General features: G+C 41.1%; 2 protein-coding genes across 13 annotated transcripts in view; both read left to right on the forward strand.

Annotated features, from left to right (window-relative positions):
- SLC35G2 (solute carrier family 35 member G2) overlaps positions 1 to 9135 on the forward strand; it is a 32786-nt gene extending 23651 nt beyond the window's left edge. For 6 of the 7 annotated variants that reach the window (XM_005600484.4, XM_014731482.3, XM_023619808.2 and 3 more), the window contains exon 2: positions 7688 to 9131. In XM_005600484.4, the coding sequence (XP_005600541.1) occupies positions 7706 to 8944 (1239 nt within the window). In that variant the 5' untranslated portion in view covers positions 7688 to 7705 and the 3' untranslated portion in view covers positions 8945 to 9131. Of the gene's footprint in view, positions 1 to 7687 lie in introns of those variants that run through there. The other variant, NM_001256950.1, reaches the window with a different exon arrangement.
- Positions 9136 to 14086: 4951 nt separating this feature from the next.
- NCK1 (NCK adaptor protein 1) overlaps positions 14087 to 19657 on the forward strand; it is a 73212-nt gene continuing 67641 nt past the window's right edge. The window contains exons 1-2 of one of the 6 annotated variants that reach the window (XM_070238192.1): positions 14253 to 14695; positions 15118 to 15221. The gene's annotated coding sequence lies outside the window, so the exon portion shown is untranslated. Of the gene's footprint in view, positions 14696 to 15117; positions 15222 to 19657 lie in introns of all 6 variants that reach the window. The other 5 variants (XM_070238191.1, XM_023620979.2, XM_070238187.1 and 2 more) reach the window with 5 other exon arrangements.

Genomic DNA, 19657 nt, shown 5'->3' on the forward strand with positions numbered 1-19657 from the left:
TTGTCTTTTTAATCTCTTTCTGATAGCCCATTGCAAGGATGCTTTAATCTAAGTGTTACAAAAGGGGAAATGATTATGTGCCTTATTTTTTGTCTTCCTAAGAAAGATGTAGATGGACTGTTGTTTGTCAAGCAGTAATCTGCCATATGAGTGATGTTTTTATTGCAAGTTCTGCTATTACGTGTGTGTATCTGTCCTATGTAATACAGCTAACTTAGAATGATTCTGTCCAGATTGCTCTGAAATTTTTTATATTTTTATGGAGATAACATTCAGTTGGTTTACCATAGGAGACTAGTAGCCTATGTCTCCTCTTTTATTTTTTTTCTGCTGTTGAATTTGCCAATGGTGGGTTCTTATATAATCTGAGTATTTGACTGAAGTCTTGTACAATTAACTTCTGCAGCCTCTCTTTTACATCTTCATAAAACTCTTCAGTTTCATGATTTGATTATAAACTTGATTCATTTTGATCATTTGGCACTTACAAGCAACATGAATATTATCACACCTTCTAAGAAGGGCAAACATTTAATTCCTCATGATAAATTCCTTGCTTCCTCAGTGTGCCCGATATAAGAAAGGGTGTGTCCTTTACCTTCTACTCTGTTTCTCACTTATTATGATTATTCTTGTCTCTCAAACTCTACTTTATTAGTTTATTTAAGAACTAATTTTCTAGTTCTAGAGGTCGGAGCTTAGAAGCAGGTTCTTTTTCCTCTAAAGTAGTGGACCTTTACACAAAGATACAGACGAAAAATATTAATAAAGTACAAGCAAACTTAAATGCTGCCTCTAGCCCTCCTGATCCTCATGAGTTGCAGTGGGCAAGAGAGTGAAGAATCCCTATTCACACAGGGGTCTTAAGGGTTAGGCCATGGCTCAGCATGAGGATGGGTAGTAGCACTATGCAGACAGCCTTTGCGGCATCAGAATATGGGCCCCTTTTCATCAGTTTGGAGGGAGGAATGGCTTCCCTCAGCAGGTCTCAGGAGTTACAGTTAACAGCAGAGATCCTATGCATGTCCTGATGTTTCATGATATCCTGGAAAGATGGTTTTTGGGTTCTCCCTTTCAGGTGGCCAGTTAGATATACTCTTTTCATTTTCATTCAGGGACAAGACTATCCAAGCACATTGGGGGTAATAAGGCACCTCAGGCTAGGCTGCTCAGATATAAGCTAGCAACCTATCAGTTCTTTGTAAATACTTATTTAAAAGCCAATCTCATTCACAAGTGTCAGATATCACATCTGTGCCTACATTTAAACCACTACACTAAATCAAGTTGCACTAGCCAGCTTTATATCTAAGACTTTTTACCATTTTAGGGATCAGTTTGGTAACTAAAGAAACTGTTATTACCAAGTGGCATTTCTTAGGTACCTTAAGGGGATTATCCTAAGGATTTCTACCAAGACAGTAGAGATGTCAGTGTTAATTTTCTCAACCTTAGCAGAGAAGTGATCTTCGGCCTCGCGTTGTGGGTTGTAGCTTGGGAAACAGTGCCTCTTTTGGACGAAAATATTGGTTTCAGGCTTGGCACACTGAATTGTGCCCATTGTTCAAGCAGATATCAAACTATACATCCTTTTAACCCATTTGTGTCCAGCATTTCAGGTTGATATACTGGTAGCCAGGCAGGCTGGTCTTCTGTCCTACTGTTTCATATTCCTCTACTCAGCCAAGTTGCTTCACACAGCTGAAATGGACAGCTCTGCCTCCACGTAAATCCTGTCAGAGGACCTGGAGCCACGAGATTAGTTCACGCCCCTCGTCTCTGTGAGGAAGGAGAAGTCAAGTTCGCACCTTGGTCAGAACATTGAGCAGGTCGTAGAAAGTTGTGATCACTGAACTGCACAGTGATCTTGCATGGGAGAGAAATCAAAATACTAGAAGCGTGAAGTCATTAAAGAGACAAACTAATTTTGAAGCAAGTTGAGTCAAAAGACCCCAACAATTATCATCTAAAACTCGTTCTCTTAAAATAGACATAATTATTACTCTAGGTGGTGGCAGAGCCAGAACTCAAAACCAACATTTCTGACTCTTAAATTTCTTATCTCTAGAAAAAAAATATTTTCCCCCTCTCCTCTTTACTTGACTAATTGCTACATATGCCTCAAGTCCCAATTCAGGCATCCTTTCCACCTGGAAACCTGCTAAGATTCCCTATATTTGGGCTAGATGCCTTTTATATGTACTCCAACAGTTCCCCATACTTCATGTGGTTGCCTGCATTATTAACTCAATAAAATATTAAAGTTGAACTTATTTGTTGTCTCTTCCACCTGTCTGTAAGCTCAGTGGTTTCAGGGACCATGCCTGTTTTATTTGTTGTCTTATTTATAGAGCCTAGCATGGTGCTGTGCATATGGTACCTCAATTAATATTTATTGAAATGCTCACATGTTAAAAGACTTCATGTGCAAAAATGTAAGAACTAGTCAGGATTCCAGGTTCCCTTCAAGAACTGCATTCATGAAGCCTGAAATTAAATGAAAACTAGAGAGACTGAGGAAGATTTTTATGTATCCGTTTAGTATAAGCTGGCTTTTGTATCAGTGGGTCATGATATAATATTAATGGTGTTGAGAAATACCTGGAATATATTTGTTATAGACTAAGCCATTGACAGAAATGAATAAAAATTGCACAGTGCAAATAACATTTTAAAGTATGCCGTTGGACTAAGATTAAATACACTAATGTGTGCCTGACAGGATACTGAATAAAACTTTCCTCTTCCCTCAAAATTAGCATCCAGGATCCCACAGTGGAGGACAAAATATCCTACTTTCAAAGGCAATCAATTAGGGCCAGATATAAGCGGCCTTCTACTTTAACTCTCACCAAAACCATCCTTCTTTTCTACTCCTTAGAATACGAGGGAGGGCAGTGGGTGTTCCAGTTATCTATTGAAGATAACAAATCACTCCAAACCTTAGTGGCTTAAAACAAAAACAATCATTTTATTATCTATCCTGGTTTCTGTAGATCAGGAACTTGGAAAGGACTTGTTGGGGCTGACTCAGGGTCTCTTATATACTTGAAGTCGGATGGTTGGCTGGAGTTGGAACAGCAGGGACTGGAGCAGTTAGGGGCTGCCCTGGTATCTTTCTCTCTTCGTGTAGTCTCAGGGCTCTCCATTTGGTTTCTCTACCTGGGCTGATTTGAGCTTCCTCACAGCATGGCGGCCTCAGAGCAGTCAAACTGCTTACCTGGTGGCTCAGAGCTCCAAGCACAAGTGTGGCAGCTAGGAAGGCATAGCTGTATCACCTTTTATGACCTAGCATCAGAAGTCACAATATGTCACTTCTGCCATACTCTATTGGCTGAAACAGCCACAAAAGCCTGCCTACTTTTAATGGGAGGAGAGATTCTATTAAATATTAGAGACCCTAACTCTCTATTTAATAATGTCAAATTCACATTAAAAAAAACAAATATGTAGTATGGGAGATACTAGATTAGTGGCTCTCTTTGGAAAATACAATTTGTCACCAGGCTCATATTATCTGTTATGGACCTTTGGTCTAAGCAGAATGTTGTGCTTTTTCCTAATGGGGGAGGAGAGGAGGAAGTTCTCCTTAAAAGCTGATTGAGGGTGAAGGTTACCAGATCATTAGTTGCAACAGGTGCGCCTTCTCATCCCCTTGTTGGAAATCAGCTTAGATAGTACATTTTAATTTGTCCTTTGCTTGTTTGAGCAAAGAGAAATAAAATTGGAGAGAATAAGGCCACAGTGAGTGGCCTGTACACTTGTTGGAGTGGTAAGGATATGTGAATTTCCTGGGGTGAAGTGAATACTATTGGTGCCTGCCCAAGACAGCTGCCCACCAGGCAAGAGGACCAAGTAGCAAAAATTTGTGAGCATAAACCCTAGGGCAGGAAGCTCTCCCATATCAGAGATTTGTGCCCTGGGGAGGCCCTACAGCATTTACCCAAGATAGCCTGCATTCGGATGCCTGCTGCCTAGACAGTGGCAGTGGCTTATCAGAGTTAACAGAGAAACAAAGACAACAATCAAAGAGAGAATTCTAACATGTATTAGAGTTAGGGTTCAGCCTGAGACAAAGAATCAGTAGGATTTATTACAAGGAATTGGCTAATGCAATTATGGGGGCTGGATAAGCAAGTCTGAAGTCTGAAGGGCAGGCAATCAGGAAGAGATCAAGAGCATGTTGGAACCCCACGAGCAGCGGTTGAAGCTTGTTGTTCACAGGCAGTAAGGAAAGGAAGATCAGGATGGAACTCCAAGGGCATGAACTATTCGGAATCTCTGAGCTCAAGGAAAGCCTAAGCTCTCTTTTTTTGAGGAAGATTAGCCCTGAGCTAACTATTGCCAATCCTCCTTTTTTTGCTGAGGAAGACTGGCCCAGAGCTAACATCAATGCCCATCTTCCTTTACTTTATACGTTGGATGCCTACCACAGCATGGCTTTTGCCAAGTGGTGCCATGTCCGCACCTGGGATCCAAACCGGCAAACCCTGGGCCGCCAAGAAGCGGAACATGCAAACTTAACTGCTGCACCACCTGGCCAGCCCCAGTAAGCCCTCTTTTAAAGGGCTCACCTGATTAGGTCAGGCCCATCCCAGATAGTTTTTCTTTTGATTAAAGTCAATTGATTAGGGACTTTGATCACATCTGCAAAGTACCTTCACAGCAGCACCTAAATTAGTGTTTGGTTAGATAACTGGGGAATGTAGTTCAGCCTAGCCAACTTTATACATCAAAAAGCCATCACATTACAGCAGCCAATATATGAAACATGTCCCTTTCCTTTCCTTTCCTCCCTGTGACAATAAGCTAGGGGAGCTAGAACCTCGAAGAGGAGGATGGAGGAGGCATCCCAGGGGCAGACCATATTGCCCTTCTATGGACTCCAAAGGGAGGGAATGGGAGAAGGAGTAAAATAGCAGACCACATTGTGTCTCTATTCGTGCCCCTTGAGCTACAAATATGGCCTACAGTGGAGGAGGGGAAAGCTTTGAATAGATATGCGATGAAGTTTTAACAGTGAACAGCAAGTGGGAAGTTATGGGATCTAACTGCGATGTCATTAAGATACTTGCTGACTAGCAAGGAAAGGAGATTTAACATAGCAAATTTGGGTACAATGACTGGAGACAAGCTCCACTGAATTGAGACAACTGAATAAGAAAATTGTTAGATTACAAGTATTAGAAGAACTACTGCAGATGTTAAACAAGGAAGAAAAAAATAAGCTGCTAGAGTGGTCAGGGAAGGCTTGTTTCCGAAAGGCAGAATTTGGACTGGACCTTCTTAAAAGATAAGCAGTGTTTAGAAAGTTGGAGCAGAGGGGAAACTAATGAGAATAAAGGCTTAGAGAAGTGATTTGTACATGTGGGGAGTGAGGACAGGGAGGACACTGAACTGATCACAGCAAAGTATGTGAATTAAGGAGCCAGGTGTTGATAGAGGCTGGACAAAGCAGTCTTGAGAGCCAGGCAGGGGAGTTGAGATTCACTGAGGTAGTCAGTAGGAAATCACTGTAGGTTCTTAAATGAGGAAAGCTTGAGGGAAATTTTTTGTTTTGAATCTTTAAAAGAAGATTAATATGACAGTGGTATAATATAGATGGGTTTTAGTGGAGAAGGACTGGGATTCAAGGGGGCTGGTTAGGATGCTGTTGCAATATTCTAGGTAGGAATTCATGATAACCTGATCCAGAATCACAAAGGTAAAATGGAATTGGAGGAGAAAGGAAAAGACAAAAACAATGAGATTGATGACCAAATGGAAGTGTGACAGCAGAAAGGATAATTCAGAGCATTCCTTGGTTTCTAACTTGGGGAACTGGAAAAATGGTGATATTGCAAACATAAATGAGGAAGTTAGGCAAGAAAAATCTATTTGGGAGACCAAAGTGATTAAGTCAGTTTGGGATTATTGAACCTGAAGTCTTGATTTGAAGTGGAAATGTCCTGATAAAAAATGGAAAAAAAGAACATCCAATTAGCCTGATAGCAATATACAGGATGGACTGCAAGTGGGAGGTCCAGGCTAAGAAACTAAAGGGCTTGGAGGCACAGGTGGTGTTTTTTCAAATGACTTCTTCCAACTGAAGGTGGTGTTTAGAAGAGAAAGGAGTAAATAGGAACGGAACAGTTGGCTACCCAGATGGTGTCAAAGAACAAAATAGGATTTGATTTCTGGACCATGGTTTAAGATCCTGGAACTGATGAGTTTTTGGCAAGGAACAGGGCGTATGTCATGAAGACAAAAAAAAACAAAAGGTTTCTTTTCTTTTTCTTAGGAGGAAGAAGAGGAATCATTAGGAAGGAAACAGGAAATTGTTCATTGAAAGAGAGAGAGAAAGAACAAAAGAGAACTGAGGGAATAAATACAGGTCTCAAAGAAAGAGTAACATTGTGGAAGATACTCAGTATTTCAAGAGTAAATTGTAGGCGAAAGGAAGCTGAATTTATTAACATTTCGTGAGGGTTTACTATATGCCAGCACTGTGGCAAATTCTTTATATGCATTATCTCATTTAATCCTTACAACAAGCTTAAGTTTTTTCCCACTCAACAATATGTCATGGACATTTTTCCATGTCAATAAAGTTCTGCATTGTTGTTTTTAATGGATGCATAGCATAATATTTCATTGTAAGAAGGGTAATTATAGTAAGCTACCATGAACTCTCCTATTCATACATTTTTTCCACACTTTTTTGTATGCTCTCTTAAATTAACAGATGAACATTTTGTTTTAGTTTATAATTTAATTTTTTGAACAATATTGTGATTCAAAAATAAAAATCTAAATAAGTATACAATAAAAAGGCTTTCTTCGATTCTTGTTCCCTGTCTCACCCCAACAATTATTAGTTTCCTTTGTATTGTTCCATAATTTCTTTATGTTATATAATCAAATATAAATACATATTCTTAATTTTTCCTTTTTTTTTTTACACATAAGGTAAAAAGCATCTTGTGATCATCTCTTTAGGGTAAAATCTTAGAAGTAGTATTGGTGAATTAGAGAGTAACTTCAGTTAAAATCTTAATACATATTGCCCAATTGCTCATCAGTAAGGTTGTACACACCAATGCATGAATGTCACTAAATCCATTTTATTTATTTTCTAATTTCAGTGTATCTATATATCTGAAAAACGTATGGGGATCCCAGAATAAATGCTTAAAAAATCACTATAATTTGTAATATAAGGCTAATTCTGGTATTATACAGAAGTGATTATGCAAAAGACTTTGGACATGCATTTATAATTTATAGTATAGACAAATGGACACAATGAGAAGGAAAGATTTGGTTTAAGCTGTTATTTATTTTTCTGTGTTTTTTTAATTGCATTGGCAGAGAGACAGGTAGGAATGAAGAGATGGAAAAATATCAGAAGGCTGTGATGTAAAGTTAGGAATTAGAGCTGAGTGAGACAAAGAATAAGTAGAGTGAGGAATAGGAGCAGACTTAAGATGAGAGTGAAAAAAGGGTAGACAATTTCATTGGACCTCATACACCAGATAAGGTGTATTGCCAGATCCTCTCTTCCTATTACTTTTTTTAAAACTTTTTTTTAAACTTTTTTGGTCCAATCTTACTTTATATTATTGAATTGGTGCATATAATAGAAATTAAAATTAAATTTCAACTGAATGAATATGTATGTTTGTCTTTTTTTCCTCTTCTTAAATAGAATTGATTATCTGAAGAAATGGATACTTCTCCCTCCAAAAAATATCCAGTGAAAAAACGGGTGAAAATACATCCCAAAACAGTGATGGTGAAATATACTTCTCATTACCCTCAGCCTGGGGATGATGGATATGAGGAAATCAATGAAGACTATGGAAATTTTATGGAAGAAAATCCAAAGAAAGGCCTGCTGAGTGAAATGAAAAGAAAAGGAAGAACTTTCTTTGGAACCATGGACACCCGACCTCCACCGACAGAAGACCCAATGAGCAGTGAGATTGGGCAATTCCAGAATTTTGCAGAAAAAAATATTTTTCAATCCAGAAAAATGTGGATAGTGCTGTTTGGGTCTGCTTTGGCTCATGGATGTGTAGCTCTTATCACGAGGCTTGTTTCTGATCGTTCTAAAGTTCCATCTCTAGAACTGATTTTTATCCGCTCTGTCTTGCAGGTCTTATCTGTGTTAGTTGTGTGTTACTACCAGGAGGCCCCTTTTGGACCCAGTGGATACAGATTACGACTCTTCTTTTATGGTGTATGCAATGTCATCTCTATCACCTGTGCTTATACATCATTTTCAATAGTTCCTCCAAGCAATGGGACCACTATGTGGAGAGCCACAACCACAGTCTTTAGTGCCATTTTGGCTTTTTTACTTGTAGATGAGAAAATGGCTTATGTTGACATGGCTACAGTTGTTTGCAGCATCTTAGGTGTTTGTCTTGTCATGATCCCTAACATTGTTGATGAAGACAATTCTTTGTTAAATGCCTGGAAAGAAGCCTTTGGGTACACTATGACCGTCATGGCTGGACTGACCACTGCTCTTTCCATGATAGTTTATAGATCCATTAAGGAGAAGATCAGCATGTGGACTGCACTGTTTACCTTTGGTTGGACTGGGACAGTCTGGGGAGTATCTACTATGTTCATTCTTCAGGAACCCATCATCCCATTAGATGGAGAAACCTGGAGTTATCTCATTGCTATATGTGTCTGTTCTACTGCAGCATTCCTAGGAGTTTATTATGCTTTGGACAAATTCCATCCAGCTTTGGTTAGCACAGTACAACATCTGGAGATTGTGGTAGCTATGGTCTTGCAGCTTCTAGTGTTACACATATTTCCTAGTGTCTATGATGTCTTTGGAGGGGTAATCATTATGATTAGTGTTTTTGTCCTTGCTGGCTATAAACTTTACTGGAGGAATTTAAGGAGGCAGGATTATCAGGAAATACTAGATTCTCCCATTAAATGAATACCTGATTATTATCTTGTTAACGTTATTAATAGGTACACTGCCATTTTAATGTTTACCTATAAATGTCTTTTGTGTTGTATAATTGACAGAGTGCTACATAATATATAATTAATATATGCAGATGTAGAAAAATTTATTCTAGTCTAATATATTCAAAGACAAATATTAAATATGTGAAATATTATGAACCTGGTGTCTTTAATGTTATTAACAAAAAGTAATTATGGTAGAAGGAGAATGTTAACTTTCATCACTAAAGAACATAAGACTTGTTCATGACCAATGTTCTACAAATGTTCAACAAAAACCCTTCAATATTAAAAAATCTTCATTTGTGAAAAGTTCACTGTAAGTTTATAGGCTAAATACCAACCCCTGTTTTGTCGTCTACTTGTGTTAGAAAACTAGACATGATTGGGTTGGATAAGGGAGCTTAAGTTGAGGCAAGAAAAAGGGAACAAAGGAACGGAGATGGTTTTTCAGTGACAATGGTAGTGGTTCTACCTGAGAATAGGAAATTGGTCTTCTCCTTTCTATGGCCACATTAGACAATGCATAGGAATAGGAAAACCGGATTCTTGCCAGCTGTACTTAGTCTATGCCATTTTGTGTCTGACAGTGGGAGACCTAATGTTGGGGCAGGGTCTACTTATCCTCATTTATACAGATCTCTTCCAAAACTGCCCTTGTTTATGATTTTGTAGCAAGTACAAATGTGAACTGCAGTAAGGTACTCCCTACCCCTGAAAAAGAGACCAGCAGTAATCATAGTATAGCAGAAAACTGATAACAACTTGGTGTCCTGAAATTCTTTACAAAAGGGCCTAAAAATCTGTAAAAGCATATAAGGTGGCATTCATTTGGGCAATTTTTACTAATTTAGCATAAACAAATGTTGATATGGTATTGGTTATTAAACAATTGTTATTGTTATTGAGCTATCTTAGCTCCAGATTCACCCTTTACTTTCCTCTGTGATGCTATGGCTCAGACCCTGCAAACTACATTTTTCCTATGCCAGCTGGTGTCTCACTAGGTTCCACCAATAAAGGGTGTTAGAGGGAGATGAAGACAGGAGAAGGGGAGAGAGGACTTCCTCCCTTCTGTTTGCTCGCAGTCTCTGTCATTGTTACCCCAACAATACGCAACAGCCCTTTGCTCCAGCAGCAGCAATCAATCTCAGCCTTGAGCTTCTTTTGGCACTCCTCCACCTCCCAAACCAGCCTCATCATATCCCTCCCAGTAGTAGTAGGACCAGTTGGAAGCAGCCTCTTAGGCATCTGAGCTGCAGCTCAGCTGGGTCATTCTGCTGAGCTTCTGAGACCTGATAGTCCAGCTTCGATTCTTCTTTGTCACTAGCCCTAGGGGCGGCAGCTGCTCTCTACAGTTATCACCTCTGGGCTACTTCACTGTTCCCTTTTTGCTTTTTTAGTCCATCAATACCCAATACTAAATTCTCCCTGTTGTAATATCTTGTGATTTCTGTTTTCTTGACTATTATGTCTCCAAACCTTCCCCAAAGAAACCCCCAGTCATTAGTAGGGTGTCTGTGCTTTTGTGAAAATATTAACCTTCAGATTTCCCAGGAATTACTAGACACTGGCTCTTGATAGAAATTATCCAGATTGAAGCACAGAAAGAAAAAGGTTTGAAAAAAAATGAACACACCCTGGAATGACCTGTACTAAGGCCTAAGAAGTGTAGCTGAAGTGTAAGTGTCATTTCAAAAGAAGAGAGAGAGAATGGGGCAGAAAAGAGTATTTGAAGAAATATCTGCTAAAAGTTTTCCAAATTTGATAAGAGGAAACAACAATAGCAATCCAAAAATCTAGGGAAATAAGTGAACCCAAGCAGGATAAATGCACAGAAAACTACACCTAGAAACAGTGTAACTGCTGATGAAGACAAAGAAACAAAATCTTAAAAGCAGCCAGAGAAAAATATATATGACATACAGGAAAACAGTGATAAGAATTACAGCTGGCTTGTCATCAGAAACAACGGAGGCCAGAAAACAACAGAATGACATTTTAAAGTGCTGCAAGAAAACCCTTTGATGGTTTCTCATTGCCTGTAGGATAAAGTCTAAGGTCCTTAACTTCCACAACCCACTATTGCTCACATTTCTAATCATCTGTGCCGGCAATACTCCACCGTTGCTTAATACCTTTTTTACGCAGGCCTCTCTATGTGGAAAGCCCTTCTCTTCTTTGCCTATTCAATTCTCTGACTAGCCTGACCACACAACTCCCCTCCCACTGTGGCTTAACTTCCCCTGTGTGTATCTATTGCTGTATTTACTACATTAATAATAAGTGTCTGTTTAAATCTCATTCTCTGACACTAGATTGAGCTCCTTTAAGATGGATCTTTAGATCTGTAGTACCTATTGTAGCGCTTATTACAAAGTAGACTCTTAATAAATTTTTGTTGAATTAATTCCCAGAAAAGTATAACAATACTCAATCCAGAAATTAAATTTAGTTACCAGGGTCCACTAATTTCTAGACATCATAGTCAAGCCTGTGATTAGTTACTTCTTGCTGTTTAGTAGGTAGGGCTTTTTTTTTGTCCTAAACAGTCCTGTCTGACAGTGATGCTAAACCAGATCATTCTCTCTAATAATTTCTAACTAACATAAGTTTCTAACTAACATAAGTTAGAAATGATACCATAAGCTATCAGTAGTTTCCTGGGAAAGGCCTTTAGACATGGAGGCTCATTTTTCCCTTCCTTGTCTTCCTAAATCTTTTCCTTTGGGATTAATGAAGTGAGCCACCTGCATGTTTTCATCCTAGACAGATTAGCTACCCATATCTGAAGCCCCATTTCCAGTCCATAGGTCATAAGTTTTGACCTAAATTTTGTTGTTGCCTGATTCTGGCTAGTCCCTGGTCCACTCAGCACTAATTAGGAGCGGTGATTCCCGTTTTTGGTTTGGGTTCCGCAAAAAAGAGAGGAAGAAGCAGCCTCGTGGATGTTTGTGTTCGAAAGTTGGGGAGACAGAGTGTATGAAAGGAAGTGTCTGGGAAAACTCCCACCTCATAAGGACATGGTCTCCATTCCTTTTAAGTACACTATACTGCAATTTCATACATGACCTTCTGCCTGTCTATCCTTCCACCCAATGCTTCCTCTTTCATTGCTGTTTCCTTATTTTTCTTCTTCAACTCCTTCTCTTTTCCATATATTGAATTTTTCTTTTTTTAAAGAGTTCCTGCTAAGAATGGGTGATGAGGCAACTTAAAGAAGGAAAACTAAAAGGAAGTTACATGTTTACAGACAACTGAAACCCTTTTATGAAAAAGCTCTCTCCCTTACTTCTATTGCTTAAATAGGTGGTACACAGTAGTCAAAAGATCTGGATTAAAATCTTGTGAAGAGTCTGTTTAGATCATTGACCCATTCAAATACATATTCCCTTGCAAAATAAAATCTAAACTTATGACTTCAGCATATTTTTTTCTGGGTTTATTTTCCACACTGAAGATGGTGGTATAAGCTACTTGATGGCAAGGACTACTTTACCTGTTGTATTCGTATTCAGACCCCCGTCCCCATCACATGTTAAATATGTAACTAGAATTGAGCCAGGTTTTGCTAACAGTTTGCTGTGTGATTTTTGGAGAAATACTTTTAACCTCTGTACAACGGTTTCTCCAGCTTCAAAAATGAATATAATAATATCTCAATCCATAAACTTTATAAGATCTGTCAACAAATAAAACTATTGTATTAGTCAGCTCGAGCTGCCATAACAAAATTCCACTGGCTTAAACAGCAGGAATTTAATTTCTCACAGTTCTGGAGGCTGGAAGTCCCACATCAGGGTGCCAGCACGGTCAGTTTCTGGTGAGAACTCTCTTCCTAGCTTGCACCTGGTGGCCTGCTCACTGTGTCCTCTCATGGGAGACATCTCCAAATACAGTCACACTGGGCTTTAGGGCTTTAACATGAATTTTGGGAGGGGTCACCATTCAGTCCATAGCAACCATGATAAAATATGCAAAGGTATTTAGACCCTTAGAATAAATTCAAAACTCATTATTCACTTTGGATGCTAATGATGGAATGTAGCCATGCTGTGGCTCAGAGTTTCACGGTCTACCTGCCCCAGCCAGCTTGAGGCCAGGAAGGGGCCAGAGGTGATTTGTGCTTGACCTTATGATCCTCTATGTGGCAAGCAAACCACATAATCTATCAGCCCTCAAATGAATAACTGAAGTTAAATGCAGAAAAGCGTGAACTCCTGGAACTTACAGTCAGGGCCAGGATTAAAGGAGGGAAAGGAAAATGTATGAACGCCTGAGACAATGCTTACTGACCATCTGTCCCGTGCGAGGCACTGGGGAAAGGCCGAATGACATGGCTCCTGACTTAGTGGAGTTCACGGTCCAGGCAGGGATACGGACCAACTATTTCAACAGCCTGGATGGGGAAAATACCTGTGTTCCCTGAGAGGCTCCCTAAGGAGGCCACGCCTCGGCTGAGCCACGGAGGGATGAGGCAGGCGCGGGGCCGCGGCACTGGCGTGGGACCACCGACTGCCGCAGCCCCGCAGGGGGCTGGGGCTGGGCCACCAAGAGCGGGCAGACCTGCTGGCACCGACGGTCAGTGTCCTCCTCACAGCAGGACCACCGCAGACCAGACTGGAAACTCCCTACGCAGCAGGCCACTTCGAAGGCTCGCAGGCTGTTTATTTCGGTTTGTGGCTCAAATGAGGCACACGTCTTACATTTTTCTCTCAGGTCCCCATTTCCAGGCCTTTTGCTTTTTCACTCTCTGCCCCTGACAACCTTCATCTGACAAGACCCTCTTCAGGTGCAGAAACCAGGAGGAAGACCCCAGAGCGGCTGGGGCTGAACCAGGGGAGCAGTAATTTGGGCCGCGGAGCCTGTCCCGCGGCGCCCAGCCGGAAGGCCCAAAGCACTCAGCCGGGAGGTAAAACGGAGAGAGTCACTACTGCCGGACGCTCCTCAGCCTCTTACTCGCTCTCCGCCGCGCAGCCTCAGCTCGCTCCAGGCCCAGCCCAGCGCTTGATTGACAAGCCGGCCCGCCCAACCCCGGCGCGACGCAGACAGCTCTCGCGTCAGGGGTAGGCGGGAGGGGGCGGTAGAGCCTATCAGATTGGGCCAGGAGGGGGTTTCCTGCCCGCGAGGACCCGCCCGCCGCCTGGCGGCCAGTCGGCGCTGCAGCCCCGCCCGCCCGCCGCGGGCACCCCGCCCCTCTCCCGAGAGCTACGCGGCGGCTGAGCGGAGGCCTCGTGCCGTAACGGCCATCGCGGCGACCGCGGCGTCGTCCCGGTGCCCTCCTCAGGTGAGCTGGCGCCGCCCGGGCCCGGCAGCGTGAAGGCGAGCCGGCCCTGCTGGCGGGCAGACGCGCAGACAGCCTCTCCTTCCTCCGTGCGTCCACACAGCCTGTTCGCTTGCTGCGTCGCTTCCTCTTCCCCGGCGAAGTTAGCCCTGGGGGCGCCGTCTGCCGGCCCGGAGCTGAGCCGGAGGGGGCGGGGAGGCCGCTCGGCCGGGCCTGGGCGTTTGTCCCGCGGCTTTGCGGGACCTCCGGCTACTGCCCCGGGCGGCGCGGCCCCGCGGCTTCCCTGGCCGTCCCCGCAGCGCCGGGTCGGGGTGAGCGCCCCGGCGGCCGCCCCTGCGAGGCTGGGAGGTCGAGTGTGCGGCGCGCGCGTTCCCTGTGTCTTTTCCTCCCGAAGAAGTCCTGTTGCCTGTCGTGGCGTAATCCGAGGTGGGGAAGGTAGGGACGTGGGAGAGGAGGAAAGGGGCGCGCTCAGCTCCATCGGGGAGCAGGGGAGGGAGCCTTGCCCGGCGCCGAGGGTGGACAGCCTGGGATGCGCCTCTGCCCCTCCCCCATCCCCACCCCCCTTCCCCTGCCGGTCCCCGGTTCTCGGGAAATCTGGGTTATTTGAATCGTCTGGACCTACCGTAGATTTGTACGCAAGTTGCTTGGGCTGTGAGCTTTTGGCTTGAATTGTTGTATATCCGGGAAAAAAAAATTGTCTCGGTAGGCTGGTTTTGTAACCTTACGTGTTTCCCTAAAAGTTAAATTTGCCGTTAGAAGCTCGGGAAGCTGTTCAGGGCTGAGAACCGTAACATTAAAGGTGCTCAAATCGTGTTGAACTGATGAACTGGTCACCTAAAAATAATTTTATCCGTTAGATTTGATAAGAAACCATTGGAGTTAGGCAAGAAGGACGTTAAGGAGGATTTTCTAACCACTTCTTGGCTGGTGAGCAAAGAAACTCAATGTCCGGTCAAAAGGGGTAAGTGTTGCAAGAAGTATTCATTTTTGAAAATCTTACTTTGGTAGATTTATGAAAAAGCAGCCCTAGAATTTATTAAGCACCTGGAAACCACTGTGCCTCAAGTTTCCGTCTGCAGTGAGGTCACAAAGTAAATGGGAAAAAAGTCCAAGAAGGAGGTTTTGTTTGTTTGGGAATTGTCAATAATGTTCAGTTCTTAAATAGGCATCCCGTTTACAGTTTGATAGTAACTCCAGAAATATTTATTGGTTGATTAATGGTGGTTTGATTCCATCTTGATCACAACCTCTGGGATCTTCTTTGGGAAAATTGTGATCCGTAGGAATTAGCTATAATATTTGTAAACACTACTTGCAGTGTTCAAGACTCCAGCTGTGCTTGTTCACGTATTAAATTTTGAATTGTTTGCTTTATTTTTCTAAGCATTATCTTTTAGTCCAGATTTTACCAGTGCTTTCAGGCCAGTGTAAATAGAACTTGAAGTGTACATAGACTGTTTTGTTAGATATTGAGTGATACTTTATGCTGCTGGATTTATTTTTCTTTTGGACCTTTGAGAACTTTCCTGCCAAAGCTCAAGTTAGATTTGATGTGATTATTGTTATAAAGCACTTGTCAGAAAGACTTGACTTAAATAGAGACGCAGTCTCTTTTTTGGTCATAATTTATTAATAACTTTTACAGTTTGTTCACCTTTATCATATGGCAAAATACCGAATATTCTCTACCTGCACCAGAAGACTAAATGATTATTTGTATAGTTAGTAAGTAAAATTGGAGGAAACTCTCGAAATCACTAAGCAAGTCGACAAGTTCTTCATAAATACTTTGCTGTTTTCAGAAGACAACTGACAGGGCCAAAAATGACATTTAAAGATTATTTAATTAAGACAACAATTTTATCTGGATGATCTTTACCTTAAATTACTTCAAAGGTAGAATTTTTAGTCTTCCCTTCAAAAACTGTTGCCATGTGCTGATTTTTAAAATTTAAATTTTTTTTTGCTGAGGAAAATTCGCCCTGAACTAACATCTGTGCCAACCTTCCTCTGTTTTTATTGTGTGGGCTGGCAGCACAGTATGGCAGCTAACAGAGCGGTGTAGGTCCATGCCTGGGCACTGAACCCGGGCTGCTGAAGCAGACCTCACAGAGCTTAACCACTACGCCACCAGGGCTGGCCCTCCATATGCTGATTTTGTTTTGGTGATATTATCATGCTTTCAATTACCCAGACACAAACCTTGGTTTTATCTTTTACTTCCTCTAGCCACATAACTTAACATCGGTCAATTTTTGTCAGCCATTTTTTGAAATTTCTTTCGGGTATTTGTTCTTTTCAGTAGCTTTAGTTGAATTTTCTGCCTGACTTTTCTCCCTGCTCGGTGTGTCCTGCCTTCTGCCTTAATCTTAAAATAATGCTTCGAACATGTCCCTCACTGTTAAACCAAGGACTGCTCCCTGTTGTCTACAGAGTATATAGTTCAGAATTCCTAGCCTTTTGACAATCTGTTGAAAATGTGTTTTTTCTAATGACAGCATTCTCTCTCTGTGGGAGCTGTCCACTTTAACCAAACTAGTCTCTTTTAGTTAGATTTTGTATTTTTCTGCCCTCATATCTGTTGAGACTTTGAATGCCTATGCATAGCCTGTCTATTCTTTAAAAGAAATTTTCCCTCCTCAATTATTTACGTGGCAAATGAAGTCAAGTTTTGTTGAAGTTTCATTTTTGGTCCTTCAGTGCAGTCTTCCAGATCTTTCTGTTCCTTGTGCTGTTGCTTTCCTTTGAACCCGTAGCCCTATTGTTTTATCATTCCTTGGTTTTTCATCTTATGTGGGCTTGTATCATAATATGGAACAATATTGTGAGAACCGCAGAATCAACCTTCTGTTTTATAGATAAGGAAAATGAAATCCATACAGAGTAACTGCACTAAAATTCACACATCTAGTGATACTGACAGACCTAACATGCAGGCCTTGATTTTCTACTTGATTTCCTAACTCAAGTTCTGTGTATTCTTTTAATGGTTCCTGTGTATTCTTTATGAAGCTGCACTACTACTTATCTCTTGTAATGTCCTTTTGAATCGTTTGCTTCACATTACTTTGCATTTTGTATATTTATGCATTCTCATATAGATTCAAAAATTCTGTATGAGGGCAGGGAAACCTTCATGACTTGCATTGTTTAAATCATTGAAACAATGATTTGAAGTCTACGTACAGTTTGTTTGTTTTTTTTTTTGAGGAAGATTAGCCCTGAGCTAACTACTGCCTGTCCTCTTCTTTTTGCTGAGGAAGCTGGGCCCTGAGCTAACATCCATGCCCATCTTCCTCTACTTTCTATGTGGGACGCCTACCACAGCATGGCTTTTGCCAAGAGATGCCATGTCCACACCTGGGATCTGAACTGGCGAACCCGGGCCGCCCAAGGGGAATGTGAGAACTTAACCGCTCGCCGCCGGGCCGGCCTCTACATACAGTTTTTTTTTATGCTTGTTAGAAGTACTAACGGCATTAACAAAAATAAGACTGTCATCTCTACCGTTGAGTCCTATGACCCATTAAAAAGTGAATGAATCTTTTACAAGTTTTACTGCTGGAGTTCAGTTGTCTGAATCTCTTGATAGACTGAATCTTTGGGGGCCTTGAAAGTAAGTGCAAACAATGTAATGGTTTGGAGGAAACCCCTGAGGGCTTATCACATACTAAATTTAATGACCTAGCTAAATGTTCTTTTTCTCTTTTTGATTGTTAGAACAGTAACAATTTTACATTTTGCTACTTTGTCATCTTGTTCATTTGTCAGGAACCAGATTATTGAGCAATCTACTTATTGAGCAAAACATTCTGAAAATCCTATGTTCCATTTGAGGAGTTAGAGAGCTTTTATATATTTGTTCTTCACATATTTTCCCTCTTAACTATAAAGGTTCTGTTAATAGCAGTGGCATAGGGTTGCCCTGGTACTTTTCTTACATTTGGGTCTCAAGAGTTGACTGGTGTAAGAAAGGTAGCAGGAAACTGTCAGGGGAAGCATCCCTGGAGGGAATGCTTTACTCTTTTGGTCTGAAACAGGTTAGAAGCTCTTTTTCTTTTATTTTTTGTTGTTATGATAGCTTGTTTTTATTTGTTTAAGTTATCTGCTAAGATAACCTGTTGAAACACTGATTCTCTTGTTCTTTATTCCTGAAATTGTACTTAAGTATTGCTGAATTGGACAAAAGTATGGTATGAATAATTTCCACTTTGGTTCAAACAGACCAGTTGAATAAAGCAGTGAGAATATGGCTTGGGGGAAAAAATGGATGCATCTAAAAAGGTTTTTTTTTTAAGAATCAGCCTTCCAAAAATTTCAGCACGTACTTCCAAATCACGTGGCATTTAGATCAACTCAAGTAGATATAACAAAGAATTTCATATGTCTTGTACTTTTTAAGTATTCCACCTATGTTACAAAAATGTTTTATTAATTAATCAAGGCATTGGAAACTTTTCCTGGGAAATGCTTGATCACTCTAGGTCCGTGTTCTTGAATGATGCCTTTTTTTTACTTTTGGAAACATTTAGAATACTTCATTTACAACCCCTGCCCCCAGAATTCTCCTGCCCGAGGAAGTCAGTTGCTTCAATTTTTCTGTCCCCCCTCGCCAGGTTCTCCCCTTACAGGCCTCCTGTGATTTGGCTTTTGCCTCCTTCTAGCTATGTCTGTTGCCGTTTTCCCTTTGCCTTAGGCTGCTTCTTGGGCCTTGAATAGCCCAGCTCCTTCTTGCCTTGCAGCCTTTGAACATGCCCTTCCTCTGGGCAGGTGGCTCCTTTAGGTTAGTTAGTATTAAGTTTGGTTGCTAGTAACAGTAAGACACCAAATAATAACTTCTCTCTCACACCAGAGAAATCCCGGGTATATGCATGACACTCATTTATTAAGTGTTATTTCCAGGTTTGTTTTTTTTTTCCTGTTATAAGTAACTCCAAAATAAAGATCCTTATGTATAAGGCCTTAATTTTTTTCCTTTTGATTAATTCCTGTTGTGGGATTCAACTGAAAGTCTCATTAATTTCTTTAAAAACTTTAGAGAAGTATTGTTAAACTTTTTTAAATTGCGAAGTACACAAATTTCAGTGTATAGCTTAATGAATTTTTACATTTGTAGACATCATGTACCCATCACCCAAGATCGAGGTCATTCCCAGTGCTCCAGAAGGCTCTTTTATGCCTCCTCCCAGTCAGTATCTCTTACCTCCAAAAGTAATCACTATTCTGTCCTTCATACCATAGGCTATTTTTGCCTGTTCTTGAACTTAATATAAATGGAACCATACAGTATATACCCCTTTGTGGATGGCTACTTTTGCTTAACATTTTGTTTGTGAGATTCACCCATGATGTTGGGTACAGCAGTAGTTGGTCTTTTTTCACTGATGGTAGTATTCT

This window comes from Equus caballus, chromosome 16, assembly GCF_041296265.1.
Source record: "Equus caballus isolate H_3958 breed thoroughbred chromosome 16, TB-T2T, whole genome shotgun sequence".
Classification (NCBI taxonomy): Eukaryota; Metazoa; Chordata; class Mammalia; order Perissodactyla; family Equidae; genus Equus; species Equus caballus.